The 22,955-nt window shown below is 56.4% G+C and overlaps 1 protein-coding gene across 1 annotated transcript in view; it reads left to right on the top strand.

The window, feature by feature from the left end:
* PRICKLE3 (prickle planar cell polarity protein 3) overlaps positions 1–22,955 on the top strand; it is a 217,252-nt gene that overhangs the window by 177,723 nt on the left and 16,574 nt on the right. Inside the window, exon 8 of the mRNA XM_085629883.1 lies at positions 22,000–22,608. Within this exon, the coding sequence (XP_085486009.1) occupies positions 22,000–22,608 (609 nt within the window). The remainder of the gene's footprint in view (positions 1–21,999; positions 22,609–22,955) is intronic.

The following is a 22,955-nucleotide window of genomic DNA, read 5'->3' as shown; positions in this document are numbered from 1 at the left end:
TGCATACTGTAAGTAGCATATTCCTTATCTTTACTGTAGATATTATCTGGATGTCCAGCAGTTATTACCTGTTCTGCATCCATGTAATGCTAACATGAGAACTTTTCTGTAAATGCTTCTATCGGCTCCGATCCCTCCTAAGAAAGGCAAGGCTTCAATTTGCATCTATAAACAAACCCTTGGTTCCTGACAGCGAACTGGTGGCTGCCAATGGCTTCCACGCCACAATTCCCTCCGGTCCACGGTGTATTTTGTTAACGAGAGAGAGCTCTGCTAATTGCCATTAGCTGTAACAACTCTGGCTAAAGGAAGGAAGTGGGGTGCAGAAGCTTAAAACATTGGTTCTCTTAAAGAGATGTACTTGAAACGCGGTCTGGTGGCTCAGTGGGTTAATGCATCCTCTCCAGGGACCTGTGTGGGGCCTCAGTCACAGGTTCAAATCTCTGACAGAGCCAATAACCCTTTCATCCTTCCTAGGGTGATAAAACGAGCACCACGAGTTGGGTAAAAAGTGTATTATACTTACAGGACTAGGTAAGCATAACCCGAGGGAGGAGCCCTCTGGTGGAATGCACTGTAGGAGAGTAGGATCTGCTTCACATGGGTACCCCCACTTTTTGCTGGTGTTTCACTGTTTTTTGACATTAGTCTGGCTGTGGCCCCGCTAATCAGGCCCACAGCCTAGCTGCTTCCTCTCTAAAATGGTTTCCATGTACATTAGGTACATATCTAATTGGATTCTGGAGTGCCTTATAAGCCCCTAGTATATGGTATACTATGTACCAAGGGCATAGGTACCTCAGAGGCCTACCAGGGGCTGCAGAATGTATTATGCCACCCCTGGGAAGCACTCCAAAATGGCACCACAGGTCTGCTACTGCAACCTGGGTAAGGGTGTGCTTGCACCCCTTACAGTGGTATAGGCTACCTATATCACTACCTTATACAGACACATATAAACCTATAAGCCACTCCTATGGCAGGCCTTGACAATCCTGAAGGCAGAGTGCTTGGTTTTATGTGAGTGGGTGCCCAAGCATGAGCAGAGCCCCTCTGCAGCATTCGGAAATACTTCCTTATGGCTGTTCTGTGATACAGCCATACCATACACTCTTAAGTGCATTATAACCTCGCGGTAAATGCTAACTTTGGGATGGCTGCATCAAAACATGTCGTGTTTGGTGTCAAACGCTTTGGAATACTACCCCTGCCAGTTCGGGGGGGGGGGGTAGCATTCCACCCTTCTAGAGGGAGAGACATGTTCACACTGGCTGAACCCGCTTAAATCCTTTCAAAGCCCTGGCATCACAAAATGGATGCCACTGCCACATACACTGGTCTGGCCTCCTGCTGCTGGGGGAAACTCCAGCGGGGGAGGCCTGGACAATAGGTTTTCCTGTCGAAGGGAGGTGTGAACACCTCCCCAGACAGGCAGATGTGTATTGGGGTAGGGAGGGTGCATTCAGAGAATGCTTTTAAGACACTGCCTGGGGCACACAAGGTGTCCCTGTGCATAGCCCAGTTCAAACCGGTTGCAGGGGCCCTCAGCCCCTGCCCTGGCACGAAACTACACAAAGGGGAAGGGGTGTAACCACCCCTCTTTCCAAACCCACCCATAGGTGGGGCCTTAGAGTTAGTCCATTCCCTAAACTTACTATAAGTATAGGAATCCAGTCCCTAGGACTTTAGATTATCCTGGACGAATCTCTGAAACATATATCCTGGACCTTTGACATTCTATCACGACTAGAAGACGGAAGAAATCTCCCTTGGGGTCAAGGAGTGACTCCCCTGCTTGGCAGGCACCAAAGAAGCAACTGACCAGTCTGCATTACTGAAGCTCCAGCCGGACGCCAAAGTCTCTGCATCCCCAGAGGTGGATTTCCAGACTTCCCCGAGGCTACCCTGAGTCCACAGCAAAGCTGAGGCCCGTGGCTATTGTGGGTAACGTGGAACCGTGACCCCTGGACACCGTGAACTTTTGCAGCAACACTCTCTTCCTGGTCATCCTCGAAGTTGTGCTTTGGGCTCCGAGTAGCCCCAGCCTTGAGCACCTCCTGCACCGAAGATTGTTGGCCTCCACTCCACGAGTGACCCGTGGGCCAGCTTCAAGTGCGACCACTTGAGGCTCCTTCGTGATCACTAGCCCGTTGGATAGCAGGTCCCCATGAAGGCAACTCCTTTTCTAATAGAGCTTTCCTGGTTTCACCAGATGTGCCCTGACTTACCCTCACTGGGTGAGTCCCTCAGACCTTGCTGGTCTGCACCGCAGTCCTTTCTCTGATTTCCTGAGACTTGCTGTTGCCAAGGCTTGTTGGGTCCTTCCTGGTCGGCGACACCGCAGAACTCAACAGACTTCGTGGGGCAGCTCGAATCCGGATCATGGACTTCCATCGACACCACCAGGACCTCGTGGCTGAAGAGTCAAGACACCCATCAACTCACCTGAAGCACCCGGCATCTGTGGGCATTGGTCCATCCTGCCCTAGGTCACTGGCAAGTGACCCAGACTCTGTCCCCACTGCTTTCAGATTCCTTACATCCTAGATCCAGGCTTGGATCTCTCCGGACACTTCTCCGCTTCACGGCAGCAGCAGTTCTTTGCAGGCTTTCATAGAAATCGATGACGCGACCCGACACCAAAAGACACCTATGCACCCGGCTTCCCTGGGTGAGGTATCTCGAGTACTCCGGTACTCTTGTGGGTGCTAGCCCTAGAACTTCCCAAGTCCAAAAGGGTTTGGTCCTAGTTCGATTAGAAGTGTCACTAATCTTTAAAATTCCAACCGCAACATTCCCCATAGAAAGTAATAGGAACCCGCGGTTGTGTTTCCACACTGCATACAGCTCCCGTGGGTCCCCTGTGTTCCTACCTTGGGTGGTTCCCTGGGGTCCCAGCAATTCTAGAGGCAATAGGCCTAGTGCCTATTAAAGTCGTGGTTCTTATACCACTTTTTTAGTATATGGTTTGGTACGCCCTGAGGGCTCAAACGTGTATTTGTGCTTTTACTGATGCTAAATCACTTGTAACTTTGGTACTTCGAACTCCAGTCTCATAAAGAGTCTAGAGGGGTGTGTTTAACTTTAAATACATATATTTTGAATATATACCTGGCGTGGTTGTCCTTTCATTTGATCATTCAAGAGATTATAGACTGGTAAAACAAGCTGCTTTACATTCCTTCAAGACTTAGCCTGAAGGCTGCTCTCCATAGCTACCACTAGGATAGCTTTCACATAAGGTTGTCTTTAACCATTCACCATAAGGGGTTCTTTGGACTGATACAAGGTGCCCACTAGAACTAGTGGACAGCATATATCAGGCCACCTTCTCACATGCACCCCCCACCATGCTCTCTCCTCCTCCTCTGTTGGAGACAGGCGCCCGGAGGAGAATCTGCTCAGAGCGTTCAAGCGTTGAGTTCAATTCCCCGCCTCGGCGGGTCTTGGGCTCAAAAATTCCACGGACCTGATAATTCTCGCCTCGGTGCCATTCCAATCATGGAGTCCCACTCTGCAACTCTGGGCAATAGCTTGCTTAATCTCCACAACGGCCCCCACAACGCTAAGGATGTCTGGCCTCCACCTTGGGGGTGCCCAGGAGTGGATGCCTCACAGGGAAAGCCAGGATGGGTTCCACAGCGGTATTCGTACAAGCGCCTTGAGACCCTTGCGGGTGAGTAGTGCGCTATACAAGTATCAATTTACATTTTTACATTTAGAGCGTAGCCTGGCTCAAAGCACTGTCACCATGTTGTGGTAATAGCTTGTGCTAAATGAACATGGGAAATCGAACCCGATCCCTTAACTCGGGCCATAAACGGAGCTTACAAGCGAGTGCCCCCGGAGCCACCTGACAAGTGGAGTCTCTACAGCCCTCTTTATGGGGGGTGTTCATCATTAAAAGAGCATCCCCTGTGAGAACAGAGCCGAGCCGGCTAATGACAAAGGCTGAGTGTCTCACAAGCTCAGTAGGCCGTAAAAGTACGTAAATAGCACCCACACAAAAACAAGATGGCATCCGCACAAGCTCAGTAGTTACAGCAAAATAATATGCGTACATATTGGCACAACATGCCTGGGCACAAGCTCATTAGTCATCATTAGTCTTTAAAAATGCGCAGGTGAAACAAAATACAACTAGCGCACCTCCTGATCCGAGAGAAGTGGGACTTACGTCCGAGCACACGAGGCTCGTAACGTAAACAAGGGCAGTGCCAGGGTCATACATACACCCGGGTGGCAATACTTCTCTCAGTAAGAAATCAGACAAGGAAATGGCCCCAGGACATAATGCCCTTTGTAGCGCAAGCACAACGCATGACATCAGCATGCAACGTGGTCAATCTGGCGCTGTGCAACTTTTTACCATTCGCACAAAGAAGCGCTGCTGATGTTCACACTACATGAATGTTAGTAAATCTGTGCCTCAGTGTGTGCCGGTCATTTAAGTACATAAATGAGTGTATTCTTTGAAGTATATATACTTTATTCATTTCCTCATTTCTTTATCCGTATAGCGCTCCATGCAGCTAATAAACAACTTCTTAGCGCTTCAGTATGATCTACGAACAAATTCGATTTGACTGTAAAGTAATTGTTTATAGTAAAAACACAACGTGAGCACATTTACTATATCGCGATTTAACAACTGTATTCATCGGTGTTAATCTTAAGGGTGGCCCTTTAATCCATTCATGACCCACTCCCGGTGCTGGGTCATTCCTGTAGCTCTGGTGACCGCCTGCTCAGTATACGGAAGCCGTGCAATGCCCCTGCCGGTACTCGAGATGACACGGATGAACCTCCTCTCACCAAAGGGCTTACAGGAGAAATTGCGCAGAGTGTTGGGAACGATAACGTGAATGGATGGCCGCAGATTTGCCTTGATGGCGAGATATATAATCCTAGGCCCCCGCTCACTGCCTGCCACCAGGCGCAGGGACTCCCCTGTGATTTTCGAACATTGATCTGCCTTCTTAAGCGGCGCGTAATAGAAAATGGCAGGCTTCGCTGTGAATCAGAGGCAGGGAGACCGTCCCTGTGTCATGACAGCAGCCGTTTCTTCCTGCAGTAAAGAGCGATGTCTGTGAGGGGACGAGGCGGAATCCAGATGTGCTGCGTAAAAATGCAGTTTGCAGAAAGGAACACGTAGGGAAGCTGGGGAGCTCCTCGCTAAGATAACTCAGTGAATTAAGGGCATTTCAGAGATGTGCGTGGAACGTGCAGTCGCACACCCAGGACATACAGAGCGTTGTGCGAAAAATATAGTGCGTGGCAGCTAATGAAGGACAGTGTGTAATGCCGCGAATGAGAGATCCAATCCCGGTGGGCGGGGCCAAAAGGAGACCAGGCGGCAACAAGGAGGGACTAAGTAGCCTCCTTTACAATGAGAAGCCAGTGTTTTGCATGCAAGATGACGCGAACCTGTCAAAAAGCTGGGCGGGCTTCAACTCCTCCACCGAGAGCTTTGGAATCTGTATTGATTCCAAGAAGCCCTCTAATGCCAAACGCAGCGCATGCGCGCTGCTTTCGCCAGCCGAGACCTAAAAAGGACAAATGCAACGATTCTAGACCCAACCACTAGATGGCGGAATAATGCATGTGAAACCAGAAAATTCTTCAAGCTGTAGCTTCTTTCAGATGAGAATGGTGACTCCGCGAGCGTAGTTGGAATGTACAACGCCATGTGTCTATGCGAGAAAGCCAGTGCGAAGGTGGGGTCGAGAAACACTGGTGAGGAGGTGTTCCTGCAAAAAACAAATAACATGCCATGTCTGCGCAAGTAAGCGTACACTAGCCACGCGTTGCACTGATCATTCAATCCATGTACGTTCCAGGTCAAGCATGTAAGGGTAATCGCCATAGGCTACAAGGTGGAAGCGCTGGGTGTAGAGCATATGGGAGGGGCGCTGTAAGCTGTAAAGGGTCATGGGCAAATCATGGCATACTGATGTGTACAGGCTCAGCAGTAAAGGAAACAAACACACACAACGTACCTCCGCCCACCCACTTCAACCACCCAATCTAGTTGAACCATTCTCAACCTCTCACCTCCTTCCCCAATGTGAACGTGATCAGAAATAAAGTAGGAATGCATCCTTCAGGCACCAGGAGTCCAAGAGAACAGCTCAGCAAGTCCAAGCTGGGTGGCTGCGACTACAAGTAACCTAGACCAGGGGTCTCGCTGCCGATGGTCCAATACCCTGGTTGAGCCAAGGCCAGGTGGCAGTCCAAAGCAAGCCACCCCTGCAGGGCCCGGCCAGACCAACAGCACACAGATTGAGAGCGTCTCCACCACCCCATCTTGTGGACAAGGGTGGACCGCTCCAAGAGGCGCAAACTTGCAGCAGAATTTCAGAGCTGCCTTAGGGTCAGTGAAAAGGTGGGTTTTGTCACGGAACAAGACACGCAGTTTGGCCGAGTAAATCAATGAATATTAGGCCTCAACTTTTTTCAGGAGGTTCTTGGCTGGAAGAAATTCACAGCGGGCATTTTGTACAAGTAATGTGAAATCGGGGTAGAACGAAAGTTCTTTACCTTGGTACTGGATGTGTTGGCGTTCCTTAGCCAGGCGCAGGACAGTGTCTGTCTTTCTAGTTGAGGAGGCATGCCACTATAGGCCTCGCCAGAGTACCCGGAGGCGGGTGAGGACCCAATGAGCAGTGGACATGCTCATTGGCAAACTTTGGGGACAGGCTGTCTCCAAACAGAGAGTGGAGCAGTTCCTCAACATAGACGTCCATTCTGTTCATAGCTGTTGTAGGATATGGAGGTAATTCTCTCGAGATTGAGCCTTCAAGTCTTCATTTTTGTTTTTTATTACCTCTAGGACCTTTTCCATCCTCAAAGCATGCGCGTTGGTTGCTGTGTGGGCACCCTCCACCTCCGAGACACGCAACTCCACCTGTTTAAGGCGTCTGCTGTGCTTCTCCAATCTCTCCGTCATATGGTCCAGGACCATGGCTAACGCATGGAGTCTACGACACTGAGACTGCGCTTGAGGTTCATGAACATGCCCTTGATTTCCTGGCCGGGTAGGGAGGAGGCCTCTCCGCAGCCTCTCACCCTAGAGTCTCGTTGGATGCATCCAATACAGTCGTCGTCTTGCTGGCCTGAAAGGACCGTTTCGACTGCCTACTGTCCTGTTTGCCCATTGCAAAGCAGGGGGGCAATGGAGCAAGCGAACGCTAGTCCAGCATGTTGTGTCCCTCCTACACTCCCATGCCTGGTTGGCATAAGGAGACCCTGGTCTCCACAGCGCTCAGCAAGGCAGCCCGAGTGATACCCCAGGTCCCTCGGGGCCAAACAATGTCAGTGGGCAAGCACACAAGTCCAGCACATCGGGTCCTGCCACACCCCCATGGCGGGGGGGACACAAGCAGACCCAGATGTCACCACCTCACCCAGAAAAGGCAGCCCAGCCATCACTCCAGCAGCCCCATGGCCATGCAGTATTAAGAGAGCAACCTGCAGCTCGAACGGTATTCTGTGAGGGTGGGGTCACCGCAGCAAGCATCAAGGAAGGCTGCCGCACACCTCTGCAGCGTGGTCCGCAACGCAGCCCAGGTGGTGGCTGGGAATAGCAGTCTGACCACTCCTATAGCTCCCGCATGGCAGGCCAAGTCAGCCACAGACCCCCAGGGCGCTGCACCCTGCATGGGAAACATACTGGCCCGCCGCTGACACGCACCAGGGGAGGGGGCCGCAAGGCACGGTCAAGCCACAGCAGGTGTACTGCCACAGATAGTGCCCAAGGCTCCTCTGCTCCAGGTAGGCCATGCCCCCCTGGGGGCCGAGCTCCAAGTGCACCAGTCTCAGGTGTGGCCCCAGGACAGCCATGTCTCATCCCAGTCCCGGGAGGAGCATTCATCGCAGTCAGTCAGGGCCACCCCCTCAGAGCTTGGTCGCTGAATATTTGAGGGCCATGAGCCCTGTGAAGGGAGGATTTGAGCAGATTGTCGTCTTGACTGCAGAGCCGCATCAAGGAGCGGCCATCTTGCTGTGCGGATCTCTGACACCCCTTGGAGTTGGAGACTTTAACAGTGCTGAGACCGACCACAACTCATCATTGATCACCGCTGCACAGGATATAAAAAAACTACCAACAGGGCATCCGGTCCAACTTCAAGAAGGCAGATTGGAGTCTACACAAGAAGCTTGGGTGAAGCACTGGTTCTCGGTCTCTTACACTGCATTGAAGACATTGACAAAGTTATTAACCACTTCACAGCCGCAGTCCACACTGCTATTGAATGTAGCGCTTCTTAGCCGAAACCCCAAAGCTGCTCCATATATGACCGCCCGAAAGGCACCAAGCAGTCAGCAGCTGACAAAACAAAGCACAAAGGCAGTGGCGGAAGTATCACACCCCTGACCTGCTGAAGATGTACAACACACTAACAACTGCTGAAGACACAAATGACCAGCACGGAGGTGAAAAATGGGAAGCTGCAACAGCTAATCTGAAAGACTCGAACAACTCGATCTGGAGAATGACCCGCTGTTTGAACGAAATCCACCAATACAAGGCAAGACTCACCCGGCATGCAGCAACAGAGACAAGGTCGACGTCCTTGCTAAGAGACTAGAGGCGTCCTTCAAGGCTAGCCAGGCCAGCAGACGGGCAACAGAAGTAGGACAAGAAGTCACCAAGCATCACCTGGAGCACCCGCCAGAAGCAGAAGCTGTGACCGTTGAGGAACGCTCAGGAGATGAAGTGCTTAGTTTTGTAAACAAGTGGAAAAATGGCAAGGCACTAAGATGGAATAACTAACCAGGCAACCAAGATACTCCCAGACGCAGCTGTGGATTGCCTTGTTGAGATCTCCAACGCTTGTTTCCAGCACCAGGACTGCCCTAAAGCCTGGAAAGAAGCAAGAGTTGTTGTATTTACTATGTCTGAGAAATCACTGTGAGATCCTGCAAACTACCGTCCTATCATCTGCTATCTGGTGCTTCAAAGCTCTTCGATAAGGTCATTCTTGCCATCTCAGTGACTTTGCATCGAGCAAAAACCTTCTCTCTAAAGAACAGTTTGGGTTCCGGAAAAAGCATCCAACAAATCGTGAACTTCCCAGAGTGGTGGACGTGCAAAGCCGTGGATTTAAGATCAACAACGCATCTGGAGTAGTCTTCCTGGATGTACCAAAGCATCTGCCTGAGTTTGGCACCCAGGACTCCTCTACAAGCTCATCCAGCTCAAATGCCCTGGTAACCCTGCTGACGCGCTGCCTGCCGAGCGCCTCTTCCATGTTTCAGTACAACAGGAGTGTTCACCAGTGTGTCCTATTCTTCCTGGAGTGCCTCGGGGACGTATTCTCGGACCATTTCTCTTCAATCTATTTACAAACGATGTTCCAACTGAGTCAAAGAAGACGGAATTTAAGCTGAATATGTCACCGTCATCTCCGTCTTTCAACAAATAGGAAGTGACGATGAACCTTCACCATCCCTCAGCAGAGTCTCTGGGCGACACGGCCACTGGCAGAAAAACCTCGACGCAAGTAAAATCACTGCGGCATTATTCACCAGAAAGAGGATCAAAAAACATCCACAGATCCACCGCGATGGAGAGGAGATAACGTCTGACAGCAGCAGCTCCTGCCTGGGGACGACACGTGACTGTAAACTCAGCCAGAGAACCCACACCGAGAGAACCCACCAGAACGCATCAGCCAAACTGGCTGCAAAACACCCGCTTCTGAGGCCGAAGTCCATGGCTTTGAGGAGCAGGGGCGTGCAATGAACGCCGTTATTGGACTCTCTGACACGTGCGTCACCGGATTGGAGGGATTGTCAGGTGAAGTATCCGAAATCTCTGCAAAAACTACAGAACAAAGCCCTTCGGAACGCAGGCGGTGCCCCTTGCGTCACAAGAATAGCAGGCCTCCACAGGGAACAGGCGTTGAGATGTGGTACGACCATCTCCCTAAACTCAATGAGAAATCCTACAAAGGATTTGAACAAAAGGAAAACCCACGGTTAAAAAATAAAGTGCTGACACTTCTGCAAACCCTTTTGATCACATCCCGTGGCCCATCACAGCGGTGACCCTGTGAACCAGTTCAACTGTGATGATGTGCCACACATCAGCAAAAACACAAAATTGTGACTTAAAAATTAAGTCAATCTGGACTAATGTGGCCTAGGCCTTCTATCCAAACACACCTGAAATCTAATCTGACAGCCAAAGGACAGAGCGACCCGAGATATTGTTTTTTTTTGTAGTCCTCATACATGCCTCCAGTTGCGGGTAACCTCTAGATGGGATCCCCCTGCACCTTCCACACAGACATGTTCAATAGCCGCCCTGATAGATGGCCTGTGATAAGGTAACAGAGTTCATCCAGAGGTAGGGCTGTCTCCTGGTCCCACTCCCGTTCACCGCACCTGGCCAACCCTATGTTACTAGGGAGGACCGTACAACAGTCCACCGGCATAATCATCGGACCGATCTTAATTATCCCTCCAGGTCTCTAATGCCGCCCAGATTTTGTTAATGCTTGATTTATCACAGGCCATATCCGACTGGCTAATCATGATAACATTTCTGAGACAATCTGCAAATGTAGGTGGTGTCTCAGATTTCCATACTCTGCAAATCTCCCTTCTGGCAATAACTACTACATAAAATACAAATTTCAAGGCCAAAGTACTCATATGATAGTTCGGCAAAAGACCAAAGAAAATCAATCTAAGGCTTACTTCAATCGGCATCTGCGGCACTTCCTCCAAGAAGCCACAAACCTCCGTCCAGTAGGAGCCGATCTTCGGGCAATCCGTAAACATATGTTGATCATCAGCTGCTGGGAAGTTACATCTGGGACAGTAATATATCCTCGCAGACACCTTAGTGAGTTTCCCAGCAGTCCAATACACTCTATAAGTAGTGTACAGATGGTTCCTCCTGAGAGACGCTGGTTTAACCACAGCCTGCAACATAGTAAAGGAGTCACACCAGATTTTCCGTATTCCCTCCCCACCACCTGTGAGAACGCTGCCCCATCGATTCCCCAGTTCAAGGTCCAGGCAATCTTCTGCGCCGACCAGGGCCCCAAACCAAAACGAGACTTCACGTTTCCATGGGACCTTTCTAGAAACAAGATTAGTGATCATGCTCGCCTCCTCATTGTCCCAAGGCTGTGCTGCCCACCCTGCAGATAGCTGGTGGAACTTGAATCTAGTTAATGTCCCTTTGGTCAGATTACAAAAAGACTCCCAGCTTATAAGCTGCGAGTCCTCACAGAGATCACCCCACAACTCCATGCCGGCTAATTTAAGTGGCTGACACAATTGGTCCTGCAGACATTCCGGGGTACCCGGTGAGTCCCAAATTGGAGCCTGTGCTGTATAGTATGGTATTTTCAGAGCTCTCCTAATATACCCCCAATTGTTGAGTGCAGCCAACAAGGTCTTAAGCCGGACTTTTTTGTAGAACTTGGGGTCGCCAAACTTATACAAAAAAAACTCATGTCCCTGCGGAACATCTAGTAGCATTGCCTGGAATAAAAGGCCAAACGAGGAAAACTCTAATTTATTTGCCAGTATTCTAAAGTTTTTAAAGTGGAAGGCATGGCATTAAGAAAGCAGACCCGAGATATTGAGTCACATCCTTACTTTAGAATAAGCCGCCTCTTTATCCTGCCACAGCAGGCCCTCGCCAGGTCTGCAGAGCAGCCTGCAGTGGGCACTGGCTATTGCTGCGGTGCAGGTGCCACAGTACGCCCACTCCATCAGGGAAGGGTTGAGGGTGCCTGGGCAGGGTCAGGGGTTCCAGGGCAGGGTCAGGGGTTCCAGGGCAGGGTCAGGGGTTCCAGGGCAGGGTCAGGGGTTCCAGGGCAGGGTCAGGGGTTCCTGAGAAGGGTCAGGGGTTCCTGGGCCGGGTCAGGGGTTCCTGGGCCGGGTCAGGGGTTCCTGGGCCGGGTCAGGGGTTCCTGGGCCGGGTCAGGGGTTCCTGGGCCGGGTCAGGGGTTCCTGGGCCGGGTCAGGGGTTCCTGGGCCGGGTCAGGGGTTCCTGGGCCGGGTCAGGGGTTCCCGGGCAGGGTCAGGGGTTCCCGGGCCGGGTCAGGGGTTCCCGGGCCGGGTCAGGGGTTCCCGGGCCGGGTCAGGGGTTCTTGGGCCGGGTCAGGGGTTCTTGGGCCGGGTCAGGGGTTCCTGGGCCGGGTCAGGGGTTCCTGGGCCGGGTCAGGGGTTCCAGGGCCGGGTCAGGGGTTCCAGGGCCGGGTCAGGGGTTCCAGGGCCGGGTCAGGGGTTCCAGAGCCGGGTCAGGGGTTCCAGGGGTTTCTGGGCCAGATCAGGGGTTCCAGAGCCGGGGCAGGGGTTCCAGAGCCGGGGCAGGGGTTCCAGGGCTGGGGCAGGGGTTCCTGGGCCGGGTCAGGGGTTCCTGGGCCGGGTCAGGGGTTCCTGGGCCGGGTCAGGGGTTCCTGGGCCGGGTCAGGGGTTCCTGGGCCGGGTCAGGGGTTCCTGGGCCGGGTCAGGGGTTCCAGGGCCGGGTCAGGGGTTCCTGGGCCGGGTCAGGGGTTCCTGGGCCGGGTCAGGGGTTCCTGGGCAGGGTCAGGGGTTCCTGGGCAGGGTCAGGGGTTCCTGGGCCGGGTCAGGGGTTCCAGGGCCGGGTCAGGGGTTCCAGGGCCGGGTCAGGGGTTCCCGGGCCGGGTCAGGGGTTCCCGGGCCGGGTCAGGGGTTCTTGGGCCGGGTCAGGGGCTCCTGGGCCGGGTCAGGGGTTCTTGGGCCGGGTCAGGGGTTCCTGGGCCGGGTCAGGGGTTCCTGGGCCGGGTCAGGGGTTCCTGGGCCGGGTCAGGGGTTCCTGGGCCGGGTCAGGGGTTCCTGGGCCGGGTCAGGGGTTCCTGGGCCGGGTCAGGGGTTCCCGGGCCGGGTCAGGGGTTCCAGGGCCGGGTCAGGGGTTCCAGGGCCGGGTCAGGGGTTCCTGGGCCGGGTCAGGGGTTCCAGGGCCGGGTCAGGCCCTCGCCAGGTCTGCAGAGCAGCCTGCAGTGGGCACTGGCTATTGCTGCGGTGCAGGTGCCACAGTACGCCCACTCCATCAGGGAAGGGTTGAGGGTGCCTGGGCAGGGTCAGGGGTTCCAGGGCAGGGTCAGGGGTTCCAGGGCAGGGTCAGGGGTTCCAGGGCAGGGTCAGGGGTTCCAGGGCAGGGTCAGGGGTTCCAGGGCAGGGTCAGGGGTTCCTGAGAAGGGTCAGGGGTTCCTGAGAAGGGTCAGGGGTTCCTGAGAAGGGTCAGGGGTTCCTGGGCCGGGTCAGGGGTTCCTGGGCCGGGTCAGGGGTTCCTGGGCCGGGTCAGGGGTTCCTGGGCCGGGTCAGGGGTTCCTGGGCCGGGTCAGGGGTTCCTGGGCCGGGTCAGGGGTTCCTGGGCCGGGTCAGGGGTTCCTGAGCCGGGTCAGGGGTTCCAGGGCCGGGTCAGGGGTTCCCGGGCAGGGTCAGGGGTTCCCGGGCCGGGTCAGGGGTTCCCGGGCCGGGTCAGGGGTTCCCGGGCCGGGTCAGGGGTTCTTGGGCCGGGTCAGGGGCTCCTGGGCCGGGTCAGGGGTTCTTGGGCCGGGTCAGGGGGTTCCAGGGCCGAGTCAGGGGTTCCAGGGCCGAGTCAGGGGTTCCAGGGCCGGGTCAGGGGTTCCAGAGACAGGTCAGGGGTTCCAGGGGTTTCTGGGCCAGATCAGGGGTTCCAGAGCCGGGGCAGGGGTTCCAGAGCCGGGTCAGGGGTTCCAGGGCTGGGTCAGGGGTTCCAGGGCCGGGTCAGGGGTTCCTGGGCCGGGTCAGGGGTTCCTGGGCCGGGTCAGGGGTTCCAGGGCCGGGTCAGGGGTTCCTGGGCCGGGTCAGGGGTTCCTGGGCCGGGTCAGGGGCTCCTGGGCCGGGTCAGGGGCTCCTGGGCCGGGTCAGGGGTTCCAGGGCCGGGTCAGGGGTTCCAGGGCCGGGTCAGGGGTTCCAGGGCCGGGTCAGGGGTTCCAGGGCCGGGTCAGGGGTTCCAGGGCCGGGTCAGGGGTTCCAGGGCCGGGTCAGGGGTTCCAGGGCCGGGTCAGGGGTTCCAGGGCCGGGTCAGGGGTTCCAGAGCCAGGTCAGGGGTTCCAGGGGTTTCTGGGCCAGATCAGGGGTTCCTGGGCCGGGGCAGGGGTTCCTGGGCCGGGTCAGGGGTTCCTGGGTCGGGTCAGGGGTTCCAGGGCCGGGTCAGGGGTTCCTGGGCCGGGTCAGGGGTTCCTGGGCCGGGTCAGGGGTTCCTGGGCAGGGTCAGGGGTTCCTGGGCAGGGTCAGGGGTTCCTGGGCCGGGTCAGGGGTTCCAGGGCCGGGTCAGGGGTTCCAGGGCCGGGTCAGGGGTTCCCGGGCCGGGTCAGGGGTTCCCGGGCCGGGTCAGGGGTTCCCGGGCCGGGTCAGGGGTTCCCGGGCCGGGTCAGGGGTTCCCGGGCCGGGTCAGGGGTTCTTGGGCCGGGTCAGGGGCTCCTGGGCCGGGTCAGGGGTTCTTGGGCCGGGTCAGGGGTTCCTGGGCCGGGTCAGGGGTTCCTGGGCCGGGTCAGGGGTTCCTGGGCCGGGTCAGGGGTTCCTGGGCCGGGTCAGGGGTTCCTGGGCCGGGTCAGGGGTTCCTGGGCCGGGTCAGGGGTTCCTGGGCCGGGTCAGGGGTTCCTGGGCCGGGTCAGGGGTTCCCGGGCCGGGTCAGGGGTTCCAGGGCCGGGTCAGGGGTTCCCGGGCCGGGTCAGGGGTTCCTGGGCCGGGTCAGGGGTTCCAGGGCCGGGTCAGGCCCTCGCCAGGTCTGCAGAGCAGCCTGCAGTGGGCACTGGCTATTGCTGCGGTGCAGGTGCCACAGTACGCCCACTCCATCAGGGAAGGGTTGAGGGTGCCTGGGCAGGGTCAGGGGTTCCAGGGCAGGGTCAGGGGTTCCAGGGCAGGGTCAGGGGTTCCAGGGCAGGGTCAGGGGTTCCAGGGCAGGGTCAGGGGTTCCAGGGCAGGGTCAGGGGTTCCTGAGAAGGGTCAGGGGTTCCTGAGAAGGGTCAGGGGTTCCTGGGCCGGGTCAGGGGTTCCTGGGCCGGGTCAGGGGTTCCTGGGCCGGGTCAGGGGTTCCTGGGCCGGGTCAGGGGTTCCTGGGCCGGGTCAGGGGTTCCTGGGCCGGGTCAGGGGTTCCTGAGCCGGGTCAGGGGTTCCAGGGCCGGGTCAGGGGTTCCCGGGCAGGGTCAGGGGTTCCCGGGCCGGGTCAGGGGTTCCCGGGCCGGGTCAGGGGTTCCCGGGCCGGGTCAGGGGTTCTTGGGCCGGGTCAGGGGTTCTTGGGCCGGGTCAGGGGCTCCTGGGCCGGGTCAGGGGTTCTTGGGCCGGGTCAGGGGGTTCCAGGGCCGAGTCAGGGGTTCCAGGGCCGAGTCAGGGGTTCCAGGGCCGGGTCAGGGGTTCCAGAGACAGGTCAGGGGTTCCAGGGGTTTCTGGGCCAGATCAGGGGTTCCAGAGCCGGGGCAGGGGTTCCAGAGCCGGGTCAGGGGTTCCAGGGCTGGGTCAGGGGTTCCAGGGCCGGGTCAGGGGTTCCAGGGCCGGGTCAGGGGTTCCTGGGCCGGGTCAGGGGTTCCAGGGCCGGGTCAGGGGTTCCTGGGCCGGGTCAGGGGTTCCTGGGCCGGGTCAGGGGCTCCTGGGCCGGGTCAGGGGCTCCTGGGCCGGGTCAGGGGTTCCAGGGCCGGGTCAGGGGTTCCAGGGCCGGGTCAGGGGTTCCAGGGCCGGGTCAGGGGTTCCAGGGCCGGGTCAGGGGTTCCAGAGCCAGGTCAGGGGTTCCAGGGGTTTCTGGGCCAGATCAGGGGTTCCAGAGCCGGGGCAGGGGTTCCTGGGCCGGGTCAGGGGTTCCTGGGCCGTGTCAGGGGTTCCTGGGCCGGGTCAGGGGTTCCTGGGTCGGGTCAGGGGTTCCAGGGCCGGGTCAGGGGTTCCAGGGCCGGGTCAGGGGTTCCAGAGCCGGGTCAGGGGTTCCAGGGGTTCCTGGGCCAGATCAGGGGTTCCAGAGCCGGGGCCGGGTCAGGGGTTCCAGAGCCAGGTCAGGGGTTCCTGGGGTTTCTGGGCCAGATCAGGGGTTCCAGAGCCGGGGCAGGGGTTCCAGAGCCGGGTCAGGGGTTCCTGGGCCGGGTCAGGGGTTCCTGGGCCGGGTCAGGGGTTCCTGGGCCGGGTCAGGGGTTCCTGGGCCGGGTCAGGGGCTCCTGGGCCGGGTCAGGGGCTCCAGGGCCGGGTCAGGGGCTCCAGGGCCGGGTCAGGGGTTCCAGGGCCGGGTCAGGGGTTCCAGGGCCGGGTCAGGGGTTCCAGGGCCGGGTCAGGGGTTCCAGAGCCGGGTCAGGGGTTCCAGGGGTTCCTGGGCCAGATCAGGGGTTCCAGAGCCGGGGCAGGGTCAGGGGTTCCAGAGCCGGGTCAGGGGCGCCGGGTCAGGGGGGCCGGGTCAGGGGTTCCAGGGCCGGGTCAGGGGTTCCAGGGCCGGGTCAGGGGTTCCAGGGCCGGGTCAGGGGTTCCAGAGCCGGGTCAGGGGTTCCAGAGCCGGGTCAGGGGGTTCCTGGGCCGGCTCAGGGGGTTCCTGGGCCGGCTCAGGGGGTTCCTGGGCCGGCTCAGGGGTTGCCGGGCAGGGTCAGGGGCTCCAGAGCCGGCTCAGGGGTTGCTGGGCAGGGGCAGGGGTTCCTGGGAATGGCCAGGGTGTCCGGCTCAGGTCTTGGGTGCTGGAGCAGTCATTCGTGTTCCAGCTTTGGATGTGGTAACAGCTCTGCTCCTAGGTTTGGAGCTGTGGGCAGACTCTTCAGTATTCTGACCCCACAGCTCCCTGATTTGATGTCCATGTGAATCTGACAGTAAAAAGAAATGTTGACAAGAATCGCTCCTCCTACATTTCTAAAACAGGAGCCGCTGCTGAACATTGGCCAGGGCTGTCTGGCCAGAGGCTGGAGGTCTGGAAATGTGTAGACGAGCCTGCTTGTCCATTAGATCAATGTTCTAACTGGTGCAGGAAAGTAGTGGGATTCATGTCGGTTCCCGGTTCTGGCAGTAATTTCTAATTCGGATCTGGTATCCGGCCAACCCAGGGAAACATGCTGAAGTGTCCGGGTGTACATTTCCGACACCGACACGTTTCAGCAGAGCACGCGCTTTGTCTGCTTCCACCATGGAGCAGCAAGGGGCCTTTCTTATTTTCCCTTTCTGCTGAGTCCAAAGCAAAAGCTGAATTTAAGGGGCCATTAGCCCTCCTTTTGTTTGAGTATTACCTTGGCTGGCAGGCATCAGCAGCTTAACCCTTGGTCGCCAACAGAGGTGCACAGCCTGTCACTCACGAGTGCTTAAGAGAACCCATTGGAAGCAGACGTGTTACATTTATTAAACCCCCAAAGGAAGGAATGTGCCTGCTCGGTAAGAATGCCGGGTGTATCGGTGTGAGTGAGTACTTACACTGATGACTGGTTTAATGACACTCATTTGTTTTTAATCGTTTGCATCGCTGCACGCCCCAATGCACGTGTCGGCACTTACATCACACACAGATCCTACACACGTGTACATCAATGTACAGGAAATGTTACTAAAGACAGTGAGGGTTCTGAGGTGCGGGCATCCCATATAACCAACACTTGTAGATATTCTATGTTGAGTGCAGGGTCTGGAGAAATGTAAAGTGAGGATTTAAAACCGAAGGCAGTGATTGTGGTTGTCTGTGCGAGAAAGACTTTATTTCTTCCCAAAGGAACCCCTCTTTGCAAACTTAGAATAACAGCAGATCGAGAAAAAAGCCATAAGGATCTACTCCGATGACTTCCAGTTTGCACGCAGCTCCTTGAGGCATGTAAATAGATCAGTGCGCTATAATAGAAGGATTGCAACTTACGAACAGGAAGTAACAAAAGGGTATGTGTCAAAATCGCTCACGGAGCCACATGATATCCAAATCTGTGAGGCGCGTGTTCACCAATGTGCTTTGAAGTAGGCACTTTAACCCTCTGTTCTACTTTACGAGTCAAAACTGTGACTGGACAAAACACAGAACTATCCAGCAAGAGCTTTAACCACCAGAGTTGTCTCACCATGACTATAAGCACCTACAAATAGCTGGGCCACAAAGATCCCAGCAGCGGGTGACCCTGTAACATATTTTAAATGCATCTTTTTTGTGACCCGAGCAGTAAGCCAGAACATATTTACTTTCACATTTTTCCGTGTTGCAATTTCTTTGCCGCAGATTAAAAAAACAAGTGTAAGTTGACTGGGAGGCTCTGCTTTTCATGACTCCTTCTCTCTCCTCTTCCACACCTTGACCTCCAACTCATGTGTTCCCGGAGAAAATGTTTTCCAATTCCAGCTTTGGTTTTAACCCCTTGTAGATTGCCAGTCGAGACTCCTTCTCTTCTCTCTGCAGGTTTCCTCTGCTCACACTACCTTCTACCTTCCCTCCACGTATCCTCTCCTCACCACCCGCTACCTTCCCTCCACGTTTCCTCACCTCACCACCCTCTACCTTCCCTCCACGTTTCCTCTCCTCACCACCCTCTTCCTTCCCCCCACGTTTCCTCACCTCACCACCCTCTACCTTCCCTCCACATTTCCTCTCCTCACCACCCTCTACCTTCCCTACACATTTCCTCTCCTCACCACCCTCTACCTTCCCTACACATTTCCTCTCCTCACCACCCTCTATCTTCCCTCCACGTTTCCTCTCCTCACCACCCTCTACCTTCCCTCCACATTTCCTCTCCTCACCACCCTCTTCCTTCCCTCCACGTTTCCTCTCCTCACCACCCTCTACCTTCCCTCCACGTTTCCTCTCCTAACCACCCTCTTCCTTCCCTCCACGTTTCCTCACCTCACCACCCTCTACCTTCCCTCCACATTTCCTCTCCTCACCACCCTCTATCTTCCCTCCGTGTTTCCTCACCTCACCACCCTCTACCTTCCCTCCACGTTTCCTCTCCTAACCACCCTCTTCCTTCCCTCCACGTTTCCTCACCTCACCACCCTCTACCTTCCCTCCACATTTCCTCTCCTCACCACCCTCTATCTTCCCTCCGTGTTTCCTCACCTCACCACCCTCTACCTTCCCTCCACATTTCCTCTCCTCACCACCCTCTACCTTCCCTCCACATTTCCTCTCCTCACCACCCTCTTCCTTCCCTCCACGTTTCCTCTCCTCACACAACCCTCTCCATTCCCTCCACGTTTCCTCACCTCACCACCCTCTACCTTTCCCTCCATGTTTCCTCACCTCACCACCCTCTACCTTCCCTCCACGTTTCCTCTCCTCACCACCCTCTTCCTTCCCTCCACATTTCCTCTCCTCACCACCCTCTACCTTCCCTCCACATTTCCTCTCCTCACCACCCTCTTCCTTCCCTCCACGTTTCCTCACCTCACACAACCCTCTCCATTCCCTCCACGTTTCCTCACCTCACCACCCTCTACCTTCCCTCCACGTATCCTATCCTCACCACCCTCTACCTTTCCCTCCATGTTTCCTCACCTCACGACCCTCTTCCTTCCCTCCACGTTTCCTCTCCTCACCACCCTCTTGCTTCCCTCCATGTTTCCTCACCACCCTCTACCTTCCCTCCACGTTTCCTCACCACCCTCTACCTTCCCTCCACGTTTCCTCACCACCCTCTTCCTTCCCTCCACGTTTCCTCTCCTCACCACCCTCTACCTTCCCTCCACGTTTCCTCTCCTCACCACCCTCTCCATTCCCTCCACGTTTCCTCTCCTCACCACCCTCTACCTTCCCTCCACGTTTCCTCTCCTCACCACCCTCTACCTTTCTTCCACGTTTCCTCTCCTCAACACCCTCTACCTTTCCTCCACGTTTCCTCTCCTCACCACCCTCTACCTTCCCTCCACGTTTCCTCACCACCCTCTTCCTTCCCTCCACGTTTCCTCTCCTCACTACCCTCTTCCTTCCCTCCATGTTTCCTCACCACCTTCTACCTTCCCTCCACGTTTCCTCACCTCACCACCCTCTACCTTCCCTCCACGTTTCCTCACCTCACCACCCTCTACCTTCCCTCCACGTTTCCTCTCCTCACCACCCTCTTCCTTCCCTCCACATTTCCTCACCTCACCACCCTCTCCCTTCCTTCCATGTTTCCCCTCCTCACCACCCTCTTCCTTCGCTCCACGTTTCCTCACCTCACCACCCTCTACCTTCCTTCCACGTTTCCTCTCCTCACCACCCTCTTCCTTCCCTTCGCGTTTGCTCACGTCACCACCCTCTACCTTCCCTCCACGTTTCCTCTCCTCACCACCCTCTTCCTTCCCTCCACGTTTCCTCACCTCACCACCCTCTACCTTCCCTCCACATTTCCTCTCCTCACCACCCTCTCCATTCCCTCCACGTTTCCTCTCCTCACCACCCTCTTCCTTCCCTCCACGTTTCCTCACCTCACCACCCTCTACCTTCCCTCCACGTTTCCTCTCCTCACCACCCTCTTCCTTCCCTCCACATTTCCTCACCTCACCACCCTCTCCCTTCCTTCCATGTTTCCCCTCCTCACCACCCTCTTCCTTCGCTCCACGTTTCCTCACCTCACCACCCTCTACCTTCCTTCCACGTTTCCTCTCCTCACCACCCTCTTCCTTCCCTTCGCGTTTGCTCACGTCACCACCCTCTACCTTCCCTCCACGTTTCCTCTCCTCACCACCCTCTTCCTTCCCTCCACGTTTCCTCACCTCACCACCCTCTACCTTCCCTCCACATTTCCTCTCCTCACCACCCTCTCCATTCCCTCCACGTTTCCTCTCCTCACCACCCTCTTCCTTCCCTCCACGTTTCCTCACCTCACCACCCTCTTCCTTCCCTCCACGTTTCCTCTCCTCACCACCTTCTACCTTCCCTCCACGTTTCCTCACCTCACCACCTTCTACCTTCCCTCCACGTTTCCTCACCTCACCACCTTCTACCTTCCCTCCACGTTTCCTCACCTCACCACCCTCTACCTTCCCTCCACATTTCCTCACCTCACCACCCTCTACCTTCCCTCCACATGTCCTCACCTCACCACCCTCTATCTTCCCTCCACGTTTCCTCTCCTCACCACCCTCTTCCTTCCCTCCACGTTTCCTCACCTCACCACCCTCTTCCTTCCCTCCACGTTTCCTCTCCTCACCACCCTCTTCCTTCCCTCCATGTTTCCTCACCACCTTCTACCTTCCCTCCACGTTTCCTCACCTCACCACCCTCTACCTTCCCTCCACGTTTCCTCACCTCACCACCCTCTTCCTTCCCTCCATGTTTCCTCTCCTCACCACCCTCTTCCTTCCCTCCATGTTTCCTCACCTCACCACCATCTACCTTCCCTCCACGTTTCCTCTCCTCACCACCCTCTTCCTTCCCTTCACGTTTCCTCACCTCACCACCCTCTACCTTCCCTCCACGTTTCCTCACCTCACCACCCTCTACCTTCTCTCCACGTTTCCTCTCCTAACCACCCTCTTCCTTCCCTCCACGTTTCCTCTCCTCACCACCCTCTCCATTCCCTCCATGTTTCCTCTCCTCACCACCCTCCTCCTTCCCTCCACGTTTCCTCACCTCACCACCCTCTTCCTTCCCTCCATGTTTCCTCTCCTCACCACCCTCTTCCTTCCCTCCATGTTTCCTCACCTCACCACCATCTACCTTCCCTCCACGTTTCCTCTCCTCACCACCCTCTTCCTTCCATTCACGTTTCCTCACCTCACCACCCTCTACCTTCCCTCCAAATTTCCTCACCTCACCACCCTCTACCTTCCCTCCATGTTTCCTCACCTCACCACCCTCTTCCTTCACTCCATGTTTCCTCTCCTCACCACCCTCTTCCTTCCCTCCACGTTTCCTCTCCTCACCACCCTCTTCCTTCCCTCCACATTTCCTCTCCTCGCCACCCTCTCCATTCCCTCCACGTTTCCTCTCCTTGCCACCCCTCTCCATTCCCTCCACGTTTCCTCACCTCACCACCCCTCTACCTTCCCTCCACGTTTCCTCTCCTCACACTACCCTCTCCATTCCCTCAACATTTCCTCACCTCACCACCCTCTACCTTGCCTCCACAGGCATTGACCACGGCCAGATGACCTATGAGGGCCAGCACTGGCACGCCACGGACCGCTGCTTCAGCTGCTCCCGCTGCCGGAAGCCTCTCCTGGGGAAGCCCTTCTTGCCCAAGCAGGGTCAGATCTTCTGTTCTCGGGCCTGCAGCCTCGGTGAGGACCCCAATGGCTCAGACTCCTGTGACTCTGCCTTCCAAAGTGCCCGCTCGAGGGATGCCCGGAGGAGTAGCCGGCAGCAGAGGGTCCACACCCAGCCTCTGTCGAAGACCTCAGAAGATCGAGGTCCCATGGGAACCGCCATGGGGTCCATCATGGCCCCAGGCCTGAAGACTCTGCACGAGGCCCCAGACAGGACCAGCCCAGACATCCCGGGGCAGGTGACCCAGGACCTTGGAGAGGTGCCTGACTGTGGACCCCACCCAGGGTGGAGCCCGCCTGTGCCCTACGAGGACTCCAGCGAGCTCTCGGACACTGGCTCACAGAGCTCCCGGAGCACAGAACTGCGGTGTCACCAGGGCAGAGTCCAGTGGCCGGAGAGCAGGCCAACGCTGCCCCTACCGAGGGCCACCACGTCCCGGGGGACCTCCACCAGCCAGGAACCGCCCATAGCAGGTGAGTCCATAGCATGAACCATGGGTGTGAGGGTGACTGTGAAGCTCTGGCCCTGGGGTGTGCCCTGAAAGTGTGGGGTGTGCTGTACAAGGAGCGATCTTGGAATATGATTGTTGTGCCGTGCGAGTGTGATCTATTCTGACCCGCTCTGAGTGTTCATGGAGTCTCGTGTCTCTTTTGGGGTGCACTGCGTTTGTCCTGTTCTGCAGTCCATGACTGTGTGCCTCTGAGAGACTGATAGCGGGGAAGACTTTGGATGTTTATCAACAGGCGCTCTCTTTGATCGCAGTGGCAAAACCCCAAGTGAAGCCTCAGATAGCGCTGAAAGTCTGGGCGGAGCGCGCTCT

The sequence above is a fragment of the Triturus cristatus genome, chromosome 10 (genome assembly GCF_964204655.1).
Source record: "Triturus cristatus chromosome 10, aTriCri1.1, whole genome shotgun sequence".
NCBI lineage: Eukaryota > Metazoa > Chordata > Amphibia > Caudata > Salamandridae > Triturus > Triturus cristatus.
The sequence above is the reverse complement of the archived record's forward strand: the minus strand, read 5'-3'. Positions and strand labels throughout refer to the sequence as shown.